The 20,238-nt window shown below is 43.8% G+C and overlaps 2 protein-coding genes across 2 annotated transcripts; one reads left to right on the forward strand and one right to left on the reverse strand.

The window, feature by feature from the left end:
* The first annotated feature begins 4,554 nt into the window (after positions 1 to 4,554).
* Positions 4,555 to 15,032, forward strand: slc1a5 (solute carrier family 1 member 5). The gene is made up of 8 exons (XM_023813779.2): positions 4,555 to 5,264; positions 9,834 to 9,876; positions 10,609 to 10,686; positions 11,569 to 11,735; positions 11,918 to 12,151; positions 12,498 to 12,692; positions 12,799 to 12,933; positions 13,102 to 15,032. Exons 1-8 carry the CDS (start codon positions 4,741 to 4,743, stop codon positions 13,316 to 13,318), a joined length of 1,593 nt encoding a protein of 530 aa, XP_023669547.1. The 5' UTR covers positions 4,555 to 4,740; the 3' UTR covers positions 13,319 to 15,032.
* A 636-nt stretch (positions 15,033 to 15,668) lies between these two features.
* Positions 15,669 to 20,223, reverse strand: fkrp (fukutin related protein). Its single transcript, XM_023813778.2, has 2 exons — positions 20,076 to 20,223; positions 15,669 to 18,865 (listed from the first exon to the last, which is right to left on the reverse strand). Exon 2 carries the CDS (start codon positions 18,352 to 18,354, stop codon positions 16,762 to 16,764), a length of 1,593 nt encoding a protein of 530 aa, XP_023669546.1. The 5' UTR covers positions 18,355 to 18,865; positions 20,076 to 20,223; the 3' UTR covers positions 15,669 to 16,761.
* Between the last annotated feature and the right edge of the window lie 15 nt (positions 20,224 to 20,238).

The raw sequence follows: 20,238 nt of genomic DNA on the forward strand, positions 1-20,238 counted from the left end.
CAATATTCATTACCTTATTTTTTTTTAACTAATTGTCTGCCAGAGGGAAGTATTATTGAAGATTTAAACTGCTACTAGATCTGATTATGGAATTTAAACCAGTCTAGGCTCCACCTAAATGCCTCCAACCATCGGCCAAGCCTTGTTAATAAGACCCATCTTTTTATGATTTGAATGTTATCACGCAAAGAGCATTTAATTACCGATAAAATAACTTTACCAGCACTGCACAATAATATTACAGACTATTTTTATGGCTTGAATGTGAAAAACATCCTTCTGGTTCTGCGTCGGACAGGCTAATAATATAAGATGGATTTTTGCTGGCAAAAATTATAACTGTGCTATATCTGATATTTTGCAATATCTCCTGCTTCAAATAGAGAAATGTGTTTTTGTATGACAGAATTTTGCAATGTTTTCCACATATCTTGACAGATTATGAAATTGACAAAGTCTAGGTGTTTGGGGAAGTAGTAAACTGCATCAAGAACAACATGACAGAGTTTTGAGGGGGGGTCGCCATGGTTGGACTCAATGTTTTCACGAAGTCGGACACGTTTACAGCTCCGTGATCGGCCCTCGTGGCAGGAAGCTCAGATTTCTGCTGCTGCCTTGGCACTAGTTTGTGCCTCTGTGAAATGTCAGTCATGCAGGAGGACTGGATAAACAACAATTCTGTGAAAACACGAGCGTGGTGCTTAGAAATGGGCCCTTGCGTATTTAGTAAAAATATATCCATAAGAAGGGTATCCCATAAAAGCAGTTATACACCATGGCATCATGTTTTTTTCATGATATAAGTCAATTCTAATCCCACAGGCAATCATACTGAGCACCAGAACGTCACACACTTTAGGTAAATAGTCCTGAGCAGTGAGGCTAATGTGTTCACTATGCTACCCTTTAACTTCGGATGAGCTTGTGTGGCTTGAGGGGTGTGTGGAAAAGGTGATATGAAGGTATTATAAATCAACACCTTAAATAACAAAGAGAGCTAACAAAGGGGTCAAAGGCGTTGAACGCTTGGAAAATTGGCTCCTTTTGTTTTCATCCACCCTTTCAGCTAAAACGAATTTAACATATAACGGAATCCATTTTATATGTAAATCAGATTACGTGTTTCTGAGTATGCAAGTCAGTGCTACTAATGTCCCAAATTCTGAAATATACAAGGCTGCCCAACCCCTGCGTGAGACAAGTTTGTCAGTTAATGTTTCTAAGAGGGGCTTTGTTGTTGAACGAGTTACTCCACCTTAGCCATTCAAATGATTTCCTTTAACGCCCAGTCTCTCAGATACGGATTAGTCACATTTATTCCTCTAACCACCAGTACTTTTTTTTCATTGATCTTATGGTTCATGACATGGGTGTCACTAGACCCCTTTTACTGGAGCATGTGCCACAGTAAAATCTCACGACCAAATCATACGGGTAATGGGGGCTGGGGTGGCTGTGCCCGTTTATGTCTCACAACGGCCCAGGTTTATGATGTAGGATATATTAAAAATAAGATTCTTTAGAATACTTATTAACATCGCCTTGATTTTTCCAAGCATCACTGGCCAACCTTAAAAGTACATCTCCTGTTATTTATGAGAATTTTTTTGTTTCAGCCTTAACAGCCTCATGCCCTCATCCCCCGTACATTACATCTGTGGTACTCAGCTCCTCCACTAGCTAAGGGCCCGCGTTACTTTTACAGTCCAAAATAGCCGCTGAGGATTTGAATGACCTAATTCTCATACCACTTGAAACAATTGATACGTTAAATGAATGAGCCATAACTCTAAGGACCCAGTTTGTGTGGTGTTTGTTCAAAGCCAACAATGTTCAACAGGTGGAAAATCGGCTCTGCAGTCTCCTATGCTTGCAACATGTTGCGTAATAGCCTGAACCTGGATACATAAGAGGTGGTGTTCTGTCAAGTTGAACTACTTTGTCGAGTTAGGCTAACGTAGTGCTAATCGATAGCCTTAACCCTGGCCCTTACCCTAACCCCCCAAAAACCCCTAAAACCCTTAACCTAACCCAAACCCCTAAAACCTAACCCTAATCCCAAGACGGTGGAACTGAACATGTGCAGAAAGGCTCGATAGTACGTCTCGATAGGTAGCTCATCTCATCAGAACACCGGCACCAACATCAAAATTTACAACGTGTTTATATAAGTGTGCATATTAAGCGTCCTTTTCACGTGTTTATAATGACAGTCAAAGCCATTTTAAATACTCTAATATGTATACATACAATCTATAGCAGGGCTATTCAATTACAAATTCAGCTGGGCCAGATTTTCAAACCAATAAATTTAACTGGGCCAGGTAATGACACTGCCTTGAATATACTGAAAAACAAGTAATGTTTATTTATTGTTTTTCATTTTTGAATTTGGTCACATGACACAGGCACACCAAAATGTGCACAAAACAATACAAAAGCTATTCTTTTTTCTTTACTTAAAAAAAAACATTTTGGTCAAAGAGCATTGAAACAAATTAGTGCACAGCATTAGAAATAACATTTGAAACAGCACAGGCACTCAAAACATGCATTTAACAAAATCAAACAGAACTATTAATGCTGTCCAAGCTATCCATGCACTACCCATAAGTACAGTGTTAACTTACAAACTTTAACATGTGAATACTGCACACTGAGGGTACAGGAATTAGTTTTTAATCCTGGCTTTATTAGACATGCAACATTATGTTAATATGTACGTTACACTCACCCTGTTGTATTTCCTAGTGAGAAAAGTGACATTTTTTGTTCTGAACCAGGGCAGTAACTTTTGGTTCGTTAGATTTCAGGTATTGGTGAAGAGTACTGTCGCTCAGGGACGAACGAGAGCTGCTCTTAACTGAGTTCATGTGCGAAAAGCTTGAATCACACGTGTATGTTGATCCAAACATGCTGTGCATGAGAAGTGCCAATTTCTTAATGTTAGGGAACTGATGTACGTTGACGTCAGCCCAAAACCTTGCAGCGCCCTAAGTGTGAAGCTCCTGTACCATGGTTACGGATGACCGCATGTCAACAAGTTCGAGAATGAATTTACCCTCTTCAATGGAGGGGACCGTTTCCTTTGCTTTGGCGGATAAATCCCCACCTGTTGCTACAGAAAATTGATCTCTGTAAAACACATCACCTCTGTGGCCAGAGTAAGTCCGTCTAATCTACTAGCAAAGTTATCTTTCAACTTCGCAATGAAGCCCGTCATCACCTTCGTGATTTGTACCGGGGATGCAATGCATTTGCGGAGCGTCAGAAAATGCAGCATTCGACCTGTGCCCAAGTCAGTAGCAAAAAGGTCCAGTTTAACTTGAAATGCGCGCATCTCTTCCACAAGTTCGATGACCGTTTTGTCTCTGCCTTTAAGTCCTACATTTAAAGATGTCATCTGAGGTGCAACAGCGGACCGACGTGCTGCTAAACCACTCACTTTTCCTGCCATGGATGGAGCTCCATCCGTCACAAGCATGCACACGCGCTTCATATCCAGGCCATTGTCTCTGAAAAAGGCTGAAATTTTCTCAAAGACGATTGCGCCAGTTGTGTGTCCTTCTAACGGCAGTAAGCCGAGTAGTTACTCCCGGAAGCATTTTTCGTCAAAAAACGGACATATAACCAAAATTGCGCGGTATCCGTTTTGTCTGTGGACTCATCTACTGCTGTAGACATAACATCAGCTTTTTTCAGGGCTTCTAACAACGTTTCAAACACGTCTGTCGCCAGAATTTCAATTATGCGAATGTTTGTAGTGTCTGACAGGGGTACGTTTTTAATAGCAGATACCACACTCGTTTAAATTTCCTCATCATTTATCACCTCATCCACGACAGCCAGCATACAATCTTTCACAGTTTCGGAGTCTGTGAATGGCTTTTTATTCTTTGCCAAGATCCAGGAAATACGTAAAGAGGCTGCTGTAGCTCTGGCTTGGACTGTGCATGAGCGCACCATGGTAGTACAGCTCCAGTTGTAAGATGCAATTACATTTTGCCCCTCGGGAAAGTTGGTGCAGACGGTGGGGTGTTTCTCAAAGTGGTGCTTTCGCACATTGTAGTCTTTAATTACCGCAACGCACTAATTACAAATTAAACAAAGCGGTTTGGCGTTCGGATTTGGCGGTAAAATAAACAAGTATTTATCTGTCCAGGAGGGGTTAAACCGTCGGTTTTCAGTGTCAATTTCACGTTTTTCGGACAGGCTTGAGTGAGACATGTTAGCTCACTACCGACGTTCAACACGTCAAGACGCTGGATTGTCGGTTAACTTGCTATGCAGCGCGGAATGTTATATTTATGAATTCAGAATTGATTGGCTCTAACGCCACTCTCGGATGAAATTAATTTTTCTTGGAATAAATTAATTAATCTGTTCTACTGTAGTTATTTATTTAGTAATTTTTGGAAGCTTTGCTTTGCGCGGGGCCACACAGAGGTTACTTTTGGGCCGCGTGTTGCCCGGGCTGCTATTTGAATAGGTCAGCCTTATTGAATTGTAAGACCGCCCTCTGACGTCACGGGGGCAGCCCTATTTGCTTGTGGTCTGTCACAGAACGGAGCAGTCGCTCGGCGAAGGTTACATTGTGCACTACTCCGGAGGAGACAGGAGGACGTTTGTGCAAACCCAGGCACAGAAGGTTTTTTTGATCCGTGCAATAGACCTAGCAACACTGAAATCTGATTCGGGATTCATCACTTTTGCTTTTAAGTTTTACTGACAGAACTCGGAATGGCAGAAATTGTCGCAATGGAAGAGGAAAAGGCGGCAAATGATAAAGAGCCAGCAATGGCAAACGGAATGATACAAGGCAATGAGACAGGAAAACCGAAGTCACCGTCGGCCAGAGTGAAAAGGATTGTTTTGGCGAACTTGCTGGTGATATTGACTGTAACCGGTGTTATAATCGGCGTGATAATTGGACTATGCGTCCGCAGCGCAGAACTTAATAAGGCGCAAGTGATCTACTTCGGGTTCCCAGGCGAACTTCTGATACGCATGTTGAAGATGATCATCATTCCCTTGGTTGTGTGCAGTCTCATCTCTGGAGCGGCCAGCATTGATCCCCAAGCACTGGGCAAAGTAGGCGGCTGGGCGATGCTCTTCTTTTTAGTGACAACTTTAATTGCATCAGCCATCGGGGTAGTGATGGCGTTTATCATTCAGCCTGGTTCCGTCTCCAAACCCATGATCTCGGCATCCGATGAAGTGCCACAGGCTAAAGATGTGATAGACTCCTTCTTGGACCTCATAAGGTAATAAATCGTCAAGCGGGGCACATTTAGGGACAGACTGCCAAGTCTAAGCTTGACAGATGTCTACGTAATTTACACGTGGAGTACGCAGTGTACAAGCTGGGAGACACGTGGACGCTTTCAGCGTCCGGCTTTATATGTACTCCCTCGGCATGTGTATCTTCAGTATTATTTATTTCGGACGTCCGTTGTTTTTATATAACAACCATGAAATACCTATGATTAATTTCAATTAAGCGATTTTAATTAATTAATAATAATGCTTAGGTGTTTAATGTGGCCAGGACAATAAAACAAGATACTTTTCGTCAAAGGAACAATGGTTTAAATTAGTTCAAATTAGTCGCATTTTTTTGTCTTTTAGTATTTATAGTGTAATTTCTTAATTAATACGATGCCATTACCGTTGTTAGCATATGGGCGGTTAAATACTTAATTCTCAGTTGTGATACAAACTAATTATGCCTATATATTATTATATATATTCGGTCACCACCCCCCGTATTCGGGTTAGTTACCTGAATATAAGATTATTTTATTTTACCGATTCTGTGTGAAATAACTGACCCGGTCGCAGTTAGGCATGGGGTTAGTTATAGCTAATAGTGCTGGAGTGTTGCATCATCTGAGTGCTGGTTACACATGTGGTTGTCCTTTCTTGTTGCCTTTAGGGACAGATGGAGTATGATTTTAAAATAGACCGCACCAAAGCAGTACCTGTAATTGTTCTTCAGAAAACAGATATAGATATACTTATATACATCAGTTTATATAGATGATTGGAGGAATACTGTATATTTTGGTAATTATGACTCAACACTCGTGTATGAGTAAGCTGTAACAATTTGTAGTTGATTATAATAGACCTCATAAGGATATAAATCGTCAAGCAGGGCGGAGTTATATATTTTGCGGTTCTGTGTACACCATTAAAGTCATTTTAAAAATCAGTTTATCATTTAAACCAAACCCAGAAATTTCCCCGCACGGGTGGACCATACATTTTGTTAAATTTTATACCATCTGTTCTCTTAATTATGACCTTGGATTGCGATCAAAGACAACGTACGATTCCAATCGAGCTGAGTAAACATCGTAGACCATTTGTTCACTTTCTCTCCTGGCTATCCGCATTTGTGCGACTAATTGCGAAATGTAGTTTGTTGTCTATTTTAGGTAAGTTGATAACACAACAATTTTTAGCGTTTCAAGAGCGCTACCGATATTGAGTCATTGCTGAGCGTTAGGCTACATTCTTAATACGTATTTGAATTAAGTTGTTACTCCAATCGAGAGTTAATTCAGAGTACAGACACTAATATAAGGGACATCCGGCTTGGCTGTGAAACCAGGAAATAAACAGCACCGCCGTCACACGTATGCGCTTCCCGAATTAATAAACTAATAATATCACGCACAAAATCCAATTCAATCCAAGTTAACCGACTGCCGTTTTTTGTACTGTATTTTTCTTCCCCCCATTTTTTTAGTAAGTAACCAACTTCACAGCTTCATATTCATTTAAAAGGTTACTGTGAGCACGTGTGTGGTATCGCCAGTCTGCGGAATTCCGCGCAAAGGGGGAGATTCGCGAGTTAAACCCCTACGTCATACCTGAAAGGTCGTGTATGACACATACTCTTGACGAATTACTACCTTATTCCTTGTGTATTGTAAACAGTTGTGTTGTGTATAGGAGGAAGAGAGAGTATCAAATTTAGTATCAAATCTAAATTAGTCAAACTGGAACTGCCGACTTTAGCATTGTGTCAGTGTGATGCCAGTTTGCTTTTTTTTCCCCTCAGAGTAAGTTGGGGTGGGGGGAACTGCCTACCCAGAAAAGTAACTTTTACACCATGTGGACCAGTTGCTTGGACACTAATTATGGGCAATTCCTCTAACTGGCAGGACATCCTGTGCGTTACACATTTCATCACAAAGGATGGAATTTTGATGAGTGGAACTTAGTAAAGGAAACTCCAGCATTTACTGTATGTCTTGATTTGGCTGGCCAGTGAATATGCCAGTGGTCATATGACTCTTGCTCCCACCCTCCTCATCCATTGGTCATTGTATTGTTTGTTGGTTATAGTAACTTTCCGCAAGGCTGTCATGTAGGGAAAAGATGCATGATATCAGAAGTTGTTTGACTTATTAGGATTCACAAAATGGAGCATTGTGACATTACTGAGTAGATGTAGTGTCTGTGTAGATGTAGTGTCTATGTGAGTGTGTCAATGTCTTTCTTTTTCAGTTGTCTTCTTTTGAAGTCATACTCCTCTTCCTTGGAAACCAGTACTTTTCTGACTGTGCAGTTAATGAGTGACACAGTTTACAATGAAACTGACCGTCTTGCACAGGCAGAACTTTTTATGAACCGTAGGCCCCACGTGACACATGTGCTGTGCACATGCACGTCTTTAAACGAGGCCTGGATGTCTTAATGGGTACATCTTGTGAGACTAGTGTCCAAGACGGATCTGCCATATTGGAAAATGTTTTTTTTACTAATTGATGTTTTGGTGAGGCTACCAAGAGTCTGTACCAGGGGTGTCCAATCTTATCCACAAAGGGCTGGTGTGTATGCAGGTTTTTAGGATAACCTGTAGGTCAGCTGTTCAAACCCAGGTGTGAGGACACTTCAGCCAATCAGTCCTCTAATTAGTAATCTAGTAATCTAATTAGGGAGTTGTAGCGAAAACCCACATACACACCGGCCCTTTGCAGATAAGATTGCCCACCCCTGGTCTATACCCTATTAAAAACTAAGGTAAGCTGTTAATGATGTTCTGAGTTTCACGTAACAATCCGCAATGCCTCCTCACACCATCCAGTTGAGGCTCAAGTATTGACTAAAACTGTACAAATCAATAGAATTCAATTATGGGGTATGATACAGACTTCAGCATTGGCCAAAACAAGCCTTTTCACTCTAGCTGATTGTTGGGCAGATCTCACTCTGGTTATTACTCTCTTGGACTATCGCGCAACAGGCCTGCCAAATAGGATGACCTTATAAGATCATTCAGCTGTCTTCTTGCAAGCCATATTTGAGTCTGCAGTGTTACATTAGCTAGGACTTCTCCCAGATCTCCAGTTCCTGACAGTAATGGGATTCCGTCGCTCTTCCTGCTGCTCTTCCTGACACAGACACAAGGAAGGTGCACTGTGAATGGGGCTGTAGTCATCTGGCACGGGGTGTAGACAAACATGCAGTGTACTCTGATAACTGGCAGGGTTCATTTGCTCAAGCTGATAACAGTAGCACTCTGAGTACTGCAGGTGTTGGCTCACCTGATGAAATTTGCTACAGTGCTTGAAACGTGGAGCGCTTACCCAAGGCTCCATGTGCTGCCAGGGATATGTGTTTCCATGGACACAAAGTTCCCACCCTGACATGTGCGAATAGCTTTACTGAAATGTACAGGCAGACTTTCCCAATGCTTTCGCTAAATATAGTATGGACCCCCTTCTACATACTGAGTCACTGACTCATTCATACTAGCTTGCAAGTCTTGCAGCCTAACGTCTTGTGCACGGTCACTCGGAACGTCCAAAAATACTCTGTATTTACACCTTCCGGTGAAACAGGAAGGGCTTGTGATAAAATGACTAGCAAAAAAAATGTATCCTGTGGATTATATTCCAGCATCTGTTTTAGGCTTCTGAGGGCCTGTTTACACTTGGTTTTAAAATGCATCATGGCCGATGGGGTGAGTAGGCCGATCTGTTCATAAGTGGAAAGCACTAAATACAAGTGTAAATGACCATCAAGACCTGTTGTGACCCGATCACTCAAACCACTGGTTGAAGTGGTCTGGAATGCATTTGACCACATTTCTTTAATAGTGAAAATGCAAATGCGTCCTGATGCGTCCCCGACAAGGGCATCACGATAACTGTGCATGGAGCCATTTGACCTTCAGGTGGAATTGACATAGGCAGTAATGAAATCTGAACACAAGCGGTCAGCTGGACACCATGGAGATGCATGATAGGCACAGGTGTAAATGGCGATGTGCCTCGACTATCCACTTGTCATCTGATCGCCCAAGATGCGTTTTAAAACCCAAGTGTAGACATGGCTTCAGTGTTTTCTCATTTTGGCTTATAATTTGGGTTTTGGTTCAGCTGGAAAAAACGCAAACCGAGAGACGGCATGGAGATGTGGAGTGGTAGATCCTCCAGGACACAAAGGCAAATGGATTATAGTTCATAGTGGCTTAGGTTTGAACAAGGTAACGTCAGAAGCTTCCAGCAGTGCATGTATTTGTAGTGATAAGGCTTGGGTAGCTGTTTTCCACCATGTCTGCTACGTAAAAACCCAGGACTGTAGGGCAGAAGCCGTGGAGGGCAGAGAATCTCTCACCGAGGGTTGTCTCTATCCATTGGGCCAGGCTGTCTTCAGGATTGTAGAAGTGGAAGTGTGATCTATTTGCTTGCTATTTTTTAGAAGACTGTGACGTCCTACCCATAATATGAGTTCCCTCGTGTTCCTTTCTGCACTTCACTAGTCGATGTATTAGTTAGATTGACGCTAAAGTCTCATCCCGTGTTTTTGTTCTTCAGGAACATTTTCCCATCCAACCTGGTGGCAGCAGCCTTTCAATCGGTGAGTCGCCTAATTCACACCAGCAAGGAGCCTTTTATACACAGTCTTGCTGTCCTTCTTGCCAAACATTTAAAAAGGTACACAACTATCTTGTTAGTATTAATAATTTCGAAATATGTCCAAGGTGTTTTGTTTTGGGGTTGGGTGCGGCAACGCACTGCACTAGTGCATGCTCCCCAATCCAACCTGACCTAAGTTTAATCTGCCCTATGTGTTGTTTGTTACCATGGAATAAGTATACATCAGTGGTTCTCAACCTTTTTTGCACCGCGATCCAATTTTTACCATCCCAGCTCAGTCACGACTCTATATCAAGTACAGGTTCAAATTAAGCATGCAGTGCACTCTACAATTTGCACCAATAAATGCCTATGGAACAAATCTGATTGGATGTGCCAGTCAATTTTAAATTAATCATCTATGGTTTGGCTTTTTGGATTGGTTGAGTGTTCACTAGTTTTGCGCTAAGTATTTGTAGACCCAAGACCCGTTTACATAGGTTAATTCTACGACTGGGCTGGGAAATCTGATCGTGGATCAGCATATGGAGCTTGCTGGTTTTAAAAAGCTCAGGACCCTTCAGAACTTGCCACAACTCTAATTTGGGTCTCAACCCATGGGTTGAGAATCGCTGGTATAGTTGGATCTATAAACTAAGAGCTATGGAAATTGGAATGCTTTCCTGAGGAAATATAGAATAACTAATGATTAGATGTTCTTTCTGCCTTTCAGTATGCAACCAGCTACAAAAATGTCACCACAAACAAAATGAATGAAACAGGCTTTGTGCTAAGCACCACCTTCGATCGGGTGAGTCACTCCATACACTGTAGTTGTGTCCTGAACGATGCTTCTTGCGTGTCCGATGGTATACATGTATTTGTGTAGGACATCTCTGTGTGTCTGCTTGTCTGTTTAGTTGCATTATTTGAATAAAAAAAAAACTGTGTGTTTCTCCAGTTTATTTATTTATGTGTTCAGCCTTGGGGGGCTATCTTGTATTCAGTCGGAATTCAACATAGCTTAGTCAGAAACTGCATATTAAACGTACAACCAAACAGTCCTCAAAATAACTGATGTGTAAAGTTGGAGTATCATACACGTCAACCTGTAGTGCTCTCTGTAGTGCAGACTCTTTCGGAAAATAGAATTCAAATAACCTAAATCCATATTTTGTGTTCAAATGATGGTGTATGTGTGTGTGTGTGTGTGTGTGTGTATATATATGGTCGATTAAAAAAAAAAAAGGTTTAGCAGCACCATTGTTTATGTGCTAATTTTAGCTGTACCTTTATCTCAGGGTGTTTTGTTAGTGATGTTCCTGCCTTGTTTCAATGGTGTTTTGTTTGATTAGCTTTTGTCTAATTTTGTTTAGTGTGCATCTGAAATGCTGCAAATGGGTGCCTTTCTATGAATGAATATGTGTAGTGTGCTCAGCAGACTTGAGTAGTTCAGGTCCAGAGAATATAAGTTCAGACCAAGATTTTGTTTCAACCAACCAGTTGAGCATAAAGAGTCACAATCAGAGTATTCAACTGGTTGGTTGAAACAAAATCCCGGTCTGGACATTTAACTCTTTAGATGTGAATTACCCAACTCTGGTGCTCAATATCATTTATATAGAAGCAAGCCCTTTTTAGTACATAGGTTGGCAGTAGTTATATTTAAGTTTCTTCTTCCTGGTGCCACTAGGTGCCAGTCGGCAAGGATGTGGACGGCATGAACATCTTGGGCCTGGTGGTGTTTGCCATCGTGTTTGGTGTGGCACTGCGCAAGCTTGGACAGGAGGGCGAGATCCTCATCAAATTCTTCAACTCCTTCAATGAGGCCACCATGGTGCTGGTATCCTGGATCATGTGGTGAGTGGACGCATGGAGCTTTGTGTTGCTGGACGTTCTTTGTGAATGGGATACCAGAGTATATGAATGCTCTCCTGTTTAAATTCTTCGAAAATAAGAATTCCGTAGATGCCGCATGAATTGATTTGATGATCGCATGATGAATCTTGCCCCTGTTGACCAATTCCCCCCCCCCCCCCCAGGTATGCTCCTTTTGGTATCATGTTCCTGGTTGCAGCAAAGATCGTGGAGATGGAAGATGTTGCCATGCTGTTCACCAGTCTGGGAAAGTACATCGCATGCTGCATGATCGGGCATGCATTGCACGGACTGCTGGTCCTACCACTCATCTACTTCGTCATCACCCGCAAGAATCCGTACCGCTTCCTCTGGGGGATCTTCACTGCCCTGGCCACCGCATTTGGGACCTCATCTAGGTAGAAAGTCCAGCTTCTGTCGCTATTGGTTTAATGTGTCTAGGAAGCATTGTTGTTGCATCTCTTTTGGGCTCTCAAGTCAGAGTGGATTTCCTCTAAACCTGTAGACCATCTTGCCTGATTTTCCTCCTTGTTTCATGCCCTGTTCTTGTAGAGGGTCCATTTCTGTCCACATAGTTTCTTCTCCTTCATTCTCTGCACGTTCTAAAAAGATTCATCTTAACACACTCCATTCCATTCTCTGTCTTCATAATGTCCTTGCCCTCTCCCCCTGACTTCCCCTTCTTTGCCTCGTCCGTTCTGCCTTCCCTCTGACACATTCTCTGCCCTCCTATTCCCTACCCAGCTCGGCGACGTTGCCCCTGATGATGAAGTGCGTGGAGGAGAACAATGGCGTGTCCAAGCACATCAGCCGCTTCATCCTGCCCATCGGGGCCACCGTCAACATGGATGGAGCTGCTCTCTTCCAGTGCGTGGCCGCTGTCTTCATCGCCCAGCTCAACTCCGTTTCCTTGAACTTCATCCAGGTCATCACAATCCTGTGAGTGTGAAACTCTTGTTTCTTGAATTGTGAATGATCTCTGGTGATATTTTGATAGGCATCTTGGTACTGCACGTTGAATTTGTCCTGCGTCCCCTTCCATCAGAGTGACAGCGACGGCATCCAGTGTGGGAGCTGCTGGGATCCCTGCCGGAGGTGTGCTCACCTTGGCCATTATCTTGGAAGCGATCAACCTACCCACCAGCGACATCTCCCTCATTCTTGCCGTGGATTGGCTAGTGTAAGTTTGGGCAACAGAGTTGGCTGAGTGGGAGAAGGAGCAATCACGGAAAGGGATTTGAAGTTTTAAATGGAAGGAGTCTTTGTCTAGTAGCAGTGTAGATACAGCGTGTCTCGTTCAGTCTTAATCCTTTATGACATCATGGTGTCTCTCCACCCTTTGATACAGCGACCGCACATGTACCATCCTCAACGTGGAGGGCGATGCCTTTGGAGCGGGGCTGCTGCAGCACTTTGTAGATCGCAGCGCCCGCAAAGACGGGCCGAAAGCGCTGGTTGAGGTCGTGTCAGTCAGGCACGAGGACTCGCCCCTCATCATCAAGAGCAGGGGCGAGACTGAAGACGGGGCGCCAGTCCGACTCAATGTGGAAGAGTCTGTCATGTAGGCAGGTCTGACTTGCTTCACCTGACCCAAAGAGAGTGTCACTCAGCTAGGACATTCACTCCTTACTTTTGACCAAATTATGAAAGCACATATCAACTTGAATACTTCTATTTTTAAAAGAACATCAGTAATCACAAATAAATCGCCATGTGATATCACTCGGCCCTGGTCAGGTGTGACAGGTAAGATTGCAAAAGCTAATAGCAGGCTCTAAGCTAAGCTCCTCCATATTATTTGGATGGTGGTTATACATTCAAAAAAGAGGAATAGATGAACTAACCCTTTTCCGAAGCTCAGTCGTCATCTGTTCCACAGGGGCTATATATGGGGCTTTGTCATGTGACACTGGAAGAGGTTATTGGGTTATTTCCAACCAAATTAGTTGCCTGGCATGGCAAGCAAGGGTGACATTGAAGGCCAGTAGAGTAGACACAGAGGCACCTGCTCCAATGTTTGGGCCTCATGAAATCATATCATATTGGGTCCCCAACCCAGACCAACCCCACTGTGTTCCAATTTTTTTTTAGGGTCCCTGTTCTTCAAGGGGCCTTGAAATGTCCTACATCCCCCTCCCCCCACCATTTTACCGCGCCCCTGAATAAAAATGCATGGTGGTGCTTTATATTAATTTAGTCTGGATGATTTATTTTTCTCTAGCACCTCCTGCATCCGTTTATTCATATCGCCTGAGTCGGTTCAAACCAGAATAAGCTAGATCAGACTTCTGCACTCTGCGATATGATACCTACCACTCTTTCTAAAAGGGGGGGTCAGGGTTTCACAGACGTAAGGTTGGTTTTGGAACCTGATATCTGTGCAATGTTCTGCTTGCCAAATTGGGTGACTCCTTTATATTTTAAAAAATATTTCCAAAGGTTTTTAAAATCAATGTTATAGAATTCGTTAATGAACTTTTAAGAACATTTAATGTTGTTTTCCCGCAGCCTTGATAATACGTGATCTTTTAAGTTATTTCAGTTAATTGTCCGCACGTGTTTGCATGTGTGTGATAATTATGACGTGTCTGTGTATGTTGCTCATGCGTTGTCACGTTAGTTAACGTCCGCGGTACCATGTGTGTTCATGAGCGCGTTTGCCATGTAGTTTGTCCGATATAGTGAATACATTTTGAAGTGAAAGGTCGGTCTGAGGAGAAGCTTTAAGAACATTCCGTACGTTTTCTGTTTGATGGCTTCATAAGCCACGGCCAAAGAGAACTTGCTGTCCGAATTGTGCTCCGTTTTTACTGTAAATAAAATCGTTATTTACTCAGTTTTGTAAATTCTTCAGTTTCTTTTTCATAACCATCAATCCATGACTTCCTTATGATTTGATCTATTTAATATAGATGTCGTGAATGGGGTTTTATTTTATCATTCATATCTGGAATGTCACTTAGTCATTCTAACAGCTACTCCTAGTCAGAATTGATGTACGTGTTTGACTAAATAGTATGACTGTTATAAACAAACGTCAAATCAATCCTGCTTTACTGTTTCTTGGTATGATTTTCTAAATACCAACATTGTTCAACCAAAATATGCACTTGTAATCCGGCTATTCATATTCGAGTCATTTTCTCACAGGTCTATTATTTATCTAGGTCTATCTATTATAGACCATTTCACATGAAACACATTTTTATTTTATTTTACAAAAAAAAGCTGTTTGGAAATCATATTGTCTGCATACTTGAAATAAAAATTGTTTCCATATTTCTGTTTTGTTTGGTTCTGATTTTATAGTGGAACATGAGCCGGAGTGAATGTTTAATATATGTGGCTCCTCTGCCACCTGCTGGAAGCCGGTGAATTACACCCTAGACCAGGGGTGTCAAACTGCAGTCCTGGGGGGCCGCAGCCCTGTGTAGCTTAGTTCTTTCCCTGTTCCACCACAAATGGTTCAGCTCAACAGCTGTGTGGTAATTAGCACAAGAAGTTGAATCAGGTGTGTTAAACGAGGGGAAACCCAAAAATTTGCAGGACTCTGGCCCCCCAGGACTGGAGTCTGACACCTGTGCCCTAGACGGAATGCCAGTCTTTCACAGTGCAGTCTCACCATAGCACACTACTGTAAATATGGAGAGATCAATTCAACTAATTGGGGGGAATATAATGCAGAAATAATATAAACAAACTGTACACAGAGCTGGGGGCAGGAAGCCAGCCCACAATCCCGCAGATACCACTATGTCACCCCATAATTTAGAAGTTTTAACATCTAAAAGTCAAAAGATTGTAACAATACAATAAAAAATAGGGAATTGTAACATCTAAATAGGGACACCGATGTACTGCAATAAGATCTTTTGGTGATCATCGTAGCTGGACAACGCGCTCGGAAAACACAACGACAGAGGCAATTATTTTTATTTGAAAGGGGTGTAAGACGACAGTGGTCGAAGGAGAATCGTCTTAAAACATCTACACGTGTGGCATTGTGCAACGTGGCACAATTAGCGCTTCACCACATTCACCCCACAGTGAGAATGAGACTTGGCTGTGGAAAATATGTACCAGACAGGTATCTACATCTGCCACTTCAGGAAAAGCAAAAAAAGGAACTACAGTATTTCATATGTGTGGTACCTTTACTGGCTGTGTGGCCAATCAGAGCCTGCCATTATTATTTTACATCTAACACTGGTTCAAGGACATGCTATGAAAACAGTTCAAGTTTTGCATCTGACAGATGGCAGCTAAGTTTCCAGCAACTGGGAACTAGCCTACTGTGCAAATATACATACAGTACATGTTTCGATTGTGCGACACCGAACAATAAAGTGAAGCAGTGCAACAACGCAAACACAGTATTCTTTGCTTTTGGGCGGTACATGTAAGTGGCATTATTGGAACTACCAAGTCAGTTCATACACAAATGTTGCTACTTCTTATTTCAGGTAAATAATTCTGCAGTTCCAGTTCATAAGCAAAGGTGTTTGGGATCCACAGGTAGCTACACGTGTAGCTATATAAAATAAATATAAATATAAGCCGACGGCTCCATTCCCTTGTACTGTGAGCACATAATTGAGTTGTGGCTATGCTATCCTGTCTATCGTATACTCCAGTCATGGACAGAGTACATGATCATATGTGAAAGCCCAGCCTTGCCATACATTGAGAAATGGTCCTTTAGGGAGCTGCAAATCATATGGCTGTTATTCTTCAGACAATAAATACAGTGGCAGTATCCTACAATATGTGTGACCATAATAGCAGAACTGAGAGTCGGAGGACCGGCTGATGCATATTCGCATGAGTGCAAGATCTATGGAATTACTCTGTGGGGGCTGCAGCGATGACGTGAATTGTTCCCCAGCGTCAGGCTAAGCTGTTCTAGTTGATAAATCAATAAACAAGCTTTAAAAGTCGCATGATGTTCATTATTTATGATGGACTGTTATCTTGGCACAACTTAAGTCCCCATCATCCATTTCTCCCTTTAAAGTCGACTTCTGTCCAGTCGCTTTTTCGTTGGGTTGGGGTATTGAGGGTTCTCAACGACCCCCTCGCCAAATTTGAGCTCCAGGAAAGCACGGTGGTTGTTAGGGCCATAGGCAGTGATGCCCGCAAACTGCATGGGTACCAGGGGCTGGAGGAAGTGTTCGGGGAACTCAACATCTTGCCTGTGCTCCGTCCAGGTATCCTTGGTCATGATACCGTTGCGGGCGTAGAAAGGCCAGAGGTCCACATGCAGGTGGTTGGACTCACTGTACTGCACCCGGTAAAAATCCCCCTCTACCGCCCGCTCCCACACGTACCCGTTGGCGTCCACCAACGAGCCGGCGTCCAGGTTTTTTAGGTACTCGCAGTTGGGCACGTCCTCCAGGTAGATGCCGAGGTCAACGTCGTAGTCCCACGGGATGACATCCTGGTGGCGGGCCGCTCCCAGGAGGCTTCCGCCTTCCAGCCAATAGCGCACCCCCGCCGTCTCCAAGATGTTGATGACGTACTTGGTGGTCTCGCGCAGGGCACGCAAGCAGCAGGGCGGCGTCCAGCGCTCCAAGTAGAGGTACTCGGGCGTGTCGTCTTTGACCGTGCCGAAGCAGCGGGCGGTCTCCTTGCCACAGCCGAACCACTGCTCCTTCCCATCCGGCTGGACGAGGCGCTTGATGCCGAAGTCGCGCATGAGTCGGCCGGTCGCCTCCCGCTGCCTGCTGTCCGCTTTCCATTGGTTGTGGGCAGAGCTGAAGAGGGGGCGGTGACTGGCGGCGAAGCAGGGCCCCTCCAAGAGCTTCACCTTCCAGCCGCGCAGGGAGGTCTGTATAAAGAGGGAAGCCAGCAGGGGGCGGGCTAGCGGGCTCGACAAGTTGAAGAGATCCTCGGAGCGCATCAGGATCACCGCGTCCCCCCGCAGGGCCGTGCAGACGCTGCCGCTGCTGCCCGAGGCGGCTGGGGTGTAGGTCACTGTCCACTCCCTTAAGCTGACTCGGAGGTGCAGGCACTGCACGGCAGAGCGGGCCAGTACCGGGGTGGCCACTAGGCGCACAGGGCCACCCCCTTCTCCCTCCAGCTCTCGGATGAGCCGCTCCAGCTGCCGGCCCTGCTCCAGCTCCACGCCATCTGGCACCAGCAGCACGTACTCGGTCTGAACGTGGAACTCCGGCCGGTGAGCCTGTGGGGGCTGATCGGGGCTGGGGGACAGCACCAGGAGGCGAGCCGACTCCGGCAGAGCCAGCGGCGGGTAGGGCACAAGGTCGGCCACCGCCAGGAAGGGCACCTCGGGTCTCCGCTGCAGGAACGAGCGGGCCACGTCACCCACATAGTTCTCGAAGTCCTCAAACTCGCGCACCAGCACTGTCACCCGGGGGTTACGCCCGTTTCCGGCCCCACCGGCCCCACCCCCCACAGGCCCAGCCAGTCCTCCGGCGGCCCCGAGCCCCGACACCGGAAGGGGGGTTTTTTTGGGAGGCGGCTTCCCAGAATCCCGCCGCTTCTCCATCATTTGCTGTTGGGCCCGGGATACATAGTACAGAATCAGGAGGTTCAAAGCGATAGCCCCAGTCAGGAGGCCCTGGCAGAAGCTGATCCGCATTGTACTTCCGGGTTCTCAACACGGCACCAGATATAATCGAAGGATGTGCGCACAATTAATATTTTCCGGGACAGAGCTTATCTCAGTTTCAGTGGTCCACAGTCACCTCCAGTGAGCATAGTCCAAAACGAAAGTAGCAACATTTGTGCTGCGGTTTTTGAATCAATGCTATGCCAAGGTTAGCTTAGATGACTGATAAAACTACAAAACTATAAAATTACACCAAGGTCACGCGAGGTGTCACCTCTCAAGGTGTTAACGGCAGAAGGTATGCTCGGTAAGGTGGGGATGGTCACAGTACCAATCGGGGCCATCGTATTGAGCTGCAACGCTGGTTTCTTTATTCCAAGGAAACAGAATTTGTTGCTAGCAAGCGTTTCGCCTTAAAATCTGAAGACAGAAGATACCACAGTTTCACATACACTCAGGGCCTGAGACGGACAGGGAAAGCTTCTGGTCTTCTTCAGCCGAAAAGCCATGAAGTAATGTCTTCAGCCAGTTACGGCGACATCTGAAATAGAAAAATAATTCAAAGGTGAAAGCAAATGCTGTATATAATTGTTTGCTTTTTATTGTGCTTCACAGCATAAACTGCACTTTGGAGTCATACACAGGCAAATATTGATACGTCTGTATGGACTACAGCAACCCTCTCCCCTGCTTAATTGAGGTATAGGAGGTAACCAGTCATAACTTCAGTATTACACCAGCCCAAGTCCTCTTGAAAATTTGCTGGGTAACAGACGGTCACGCACTTAGACTCCATCTGCTCTGTGGTGCTAACTTGTCTTGACCCAAGACAGTCAAACTTAAATTAAATGTAGGACAAATCCAAACACATGTACCAAGATATTATGCTCCTTTTAGATGAAGCCAGCAAATGTGTGGCACATTAAAATGATCATCCGCACTGAGTTAAGACACCGAAGTTGAGTGAACTTTACGTCGTCATCTATGGATTTCCTTCAGGCACAGCTCCACTTTGGGTTTGATGTACATGCAAACTTGCACTTTGGATCTCAGGTGCTTAATTTCAGCCATAACAAATTTGTCTTCTCCACTTTAATCATAATAAATTTCGGATTTATCTGGTGATTTCTGAACGTGTTTTTTTCTCAGCAAAAATATTTGCGAAATATGCTGTCGGGTATCACGTATCAAACGTTACTAGTCACACAATTAAAGACGATATTTGAACGGCAATTGTCATGGAAATCATATTTCTTAACATTTTTGTGCATCCAATTTTTTTTCCCCCATTCACTCGTTTGCTGTCTGTTTTTATGTACCTAATTATTACAAACCGTTAATTTAGCATTAAAAACATGGCATTTAAATGACAACATACACAGGCAATTTTGTATCTTTAAAAAAAATGTAGATCAAATGTCTAAGACGTGACTTTTCAAACGTGATAACCCTAGAAATAAAGCAGTCATTGAGTTCCTTAATTAGCATTTTCTACAATGAACCTTTAATACACGGACTCCGGAGAAGTGAAATTAACCGACAGGTTTGACTGTGGGATTTTTTTTCTCATCGCACATGCAACAGCGATCGCATGAATACAAACCTGCTGAACAGTAAATACGTGTTTTATTCCCATTAAAATGGCTAACAGCCCGTACGAAAACAGTTCGTACACAATACCTTGCAAATATACCTAATGAAAAAACACATGCGGACATTTTAACGCAATCGAATAAGAAATCGGAACGTACATTGCAGCGGAGAGGACCGATAAGTCGCATGCATTCATTAATCCATAAATCCATTATGTTTGTATCGTCGTTATTCTCCCCCCCTCTCTCTCCAGAAGGTGCAGCGCCGTAGCCTCTGCATGGCCACTTCGGAAATGAGCGCAGAGAAGCCGTGAGATCATAA

This window comes from Paramormyrops kingsleyae, chromosome 17, assembly GCF_048594095.1.
Source record: "Paramormyrops kingsleyae isolate MSU_618 chromosome 17, PKINGS_0.4, whole genome shotgun sequence".
NCBI lineage: Eukaryota > Metazoa > Chordata > Actinopteri > Osteoglossiformes > Mormyridae > Paramormyrops > Paramormyrops kingsleyae.

Bases quoted from the DNA above. Each gene is read 5' to 3' on its own strand.
- fkrp (XM_023813778.2), bottom strand. From the start codon at position 18,354: ATGCGGATCAGCTTCTGCCAGGGCCTCCTGACTGGGGCTATCGCTTTG.
- slc1a5 (XM_023813779.2), top strand. From the start codon at position 4,741: ATGGCAGAAATTGTCGCAATGGAAGAGGAAAAGGCGGCAAATGATAAA. The intron at 10,687-11,568 runs GTGAGTCACTCC...TGGTGCCACTAG, and splicing joins TAAGCACCACCTTCGATCGG to GTGCCAGTCGGCAAGGATGT. The intron at 12,152-12,497 runs GTAGAAAGTCCA...TTCCCTACCCAG, and splicing joins GCATTTGGGACCTCATCTAG to CTCGGCGACGTTGCCCCTGA.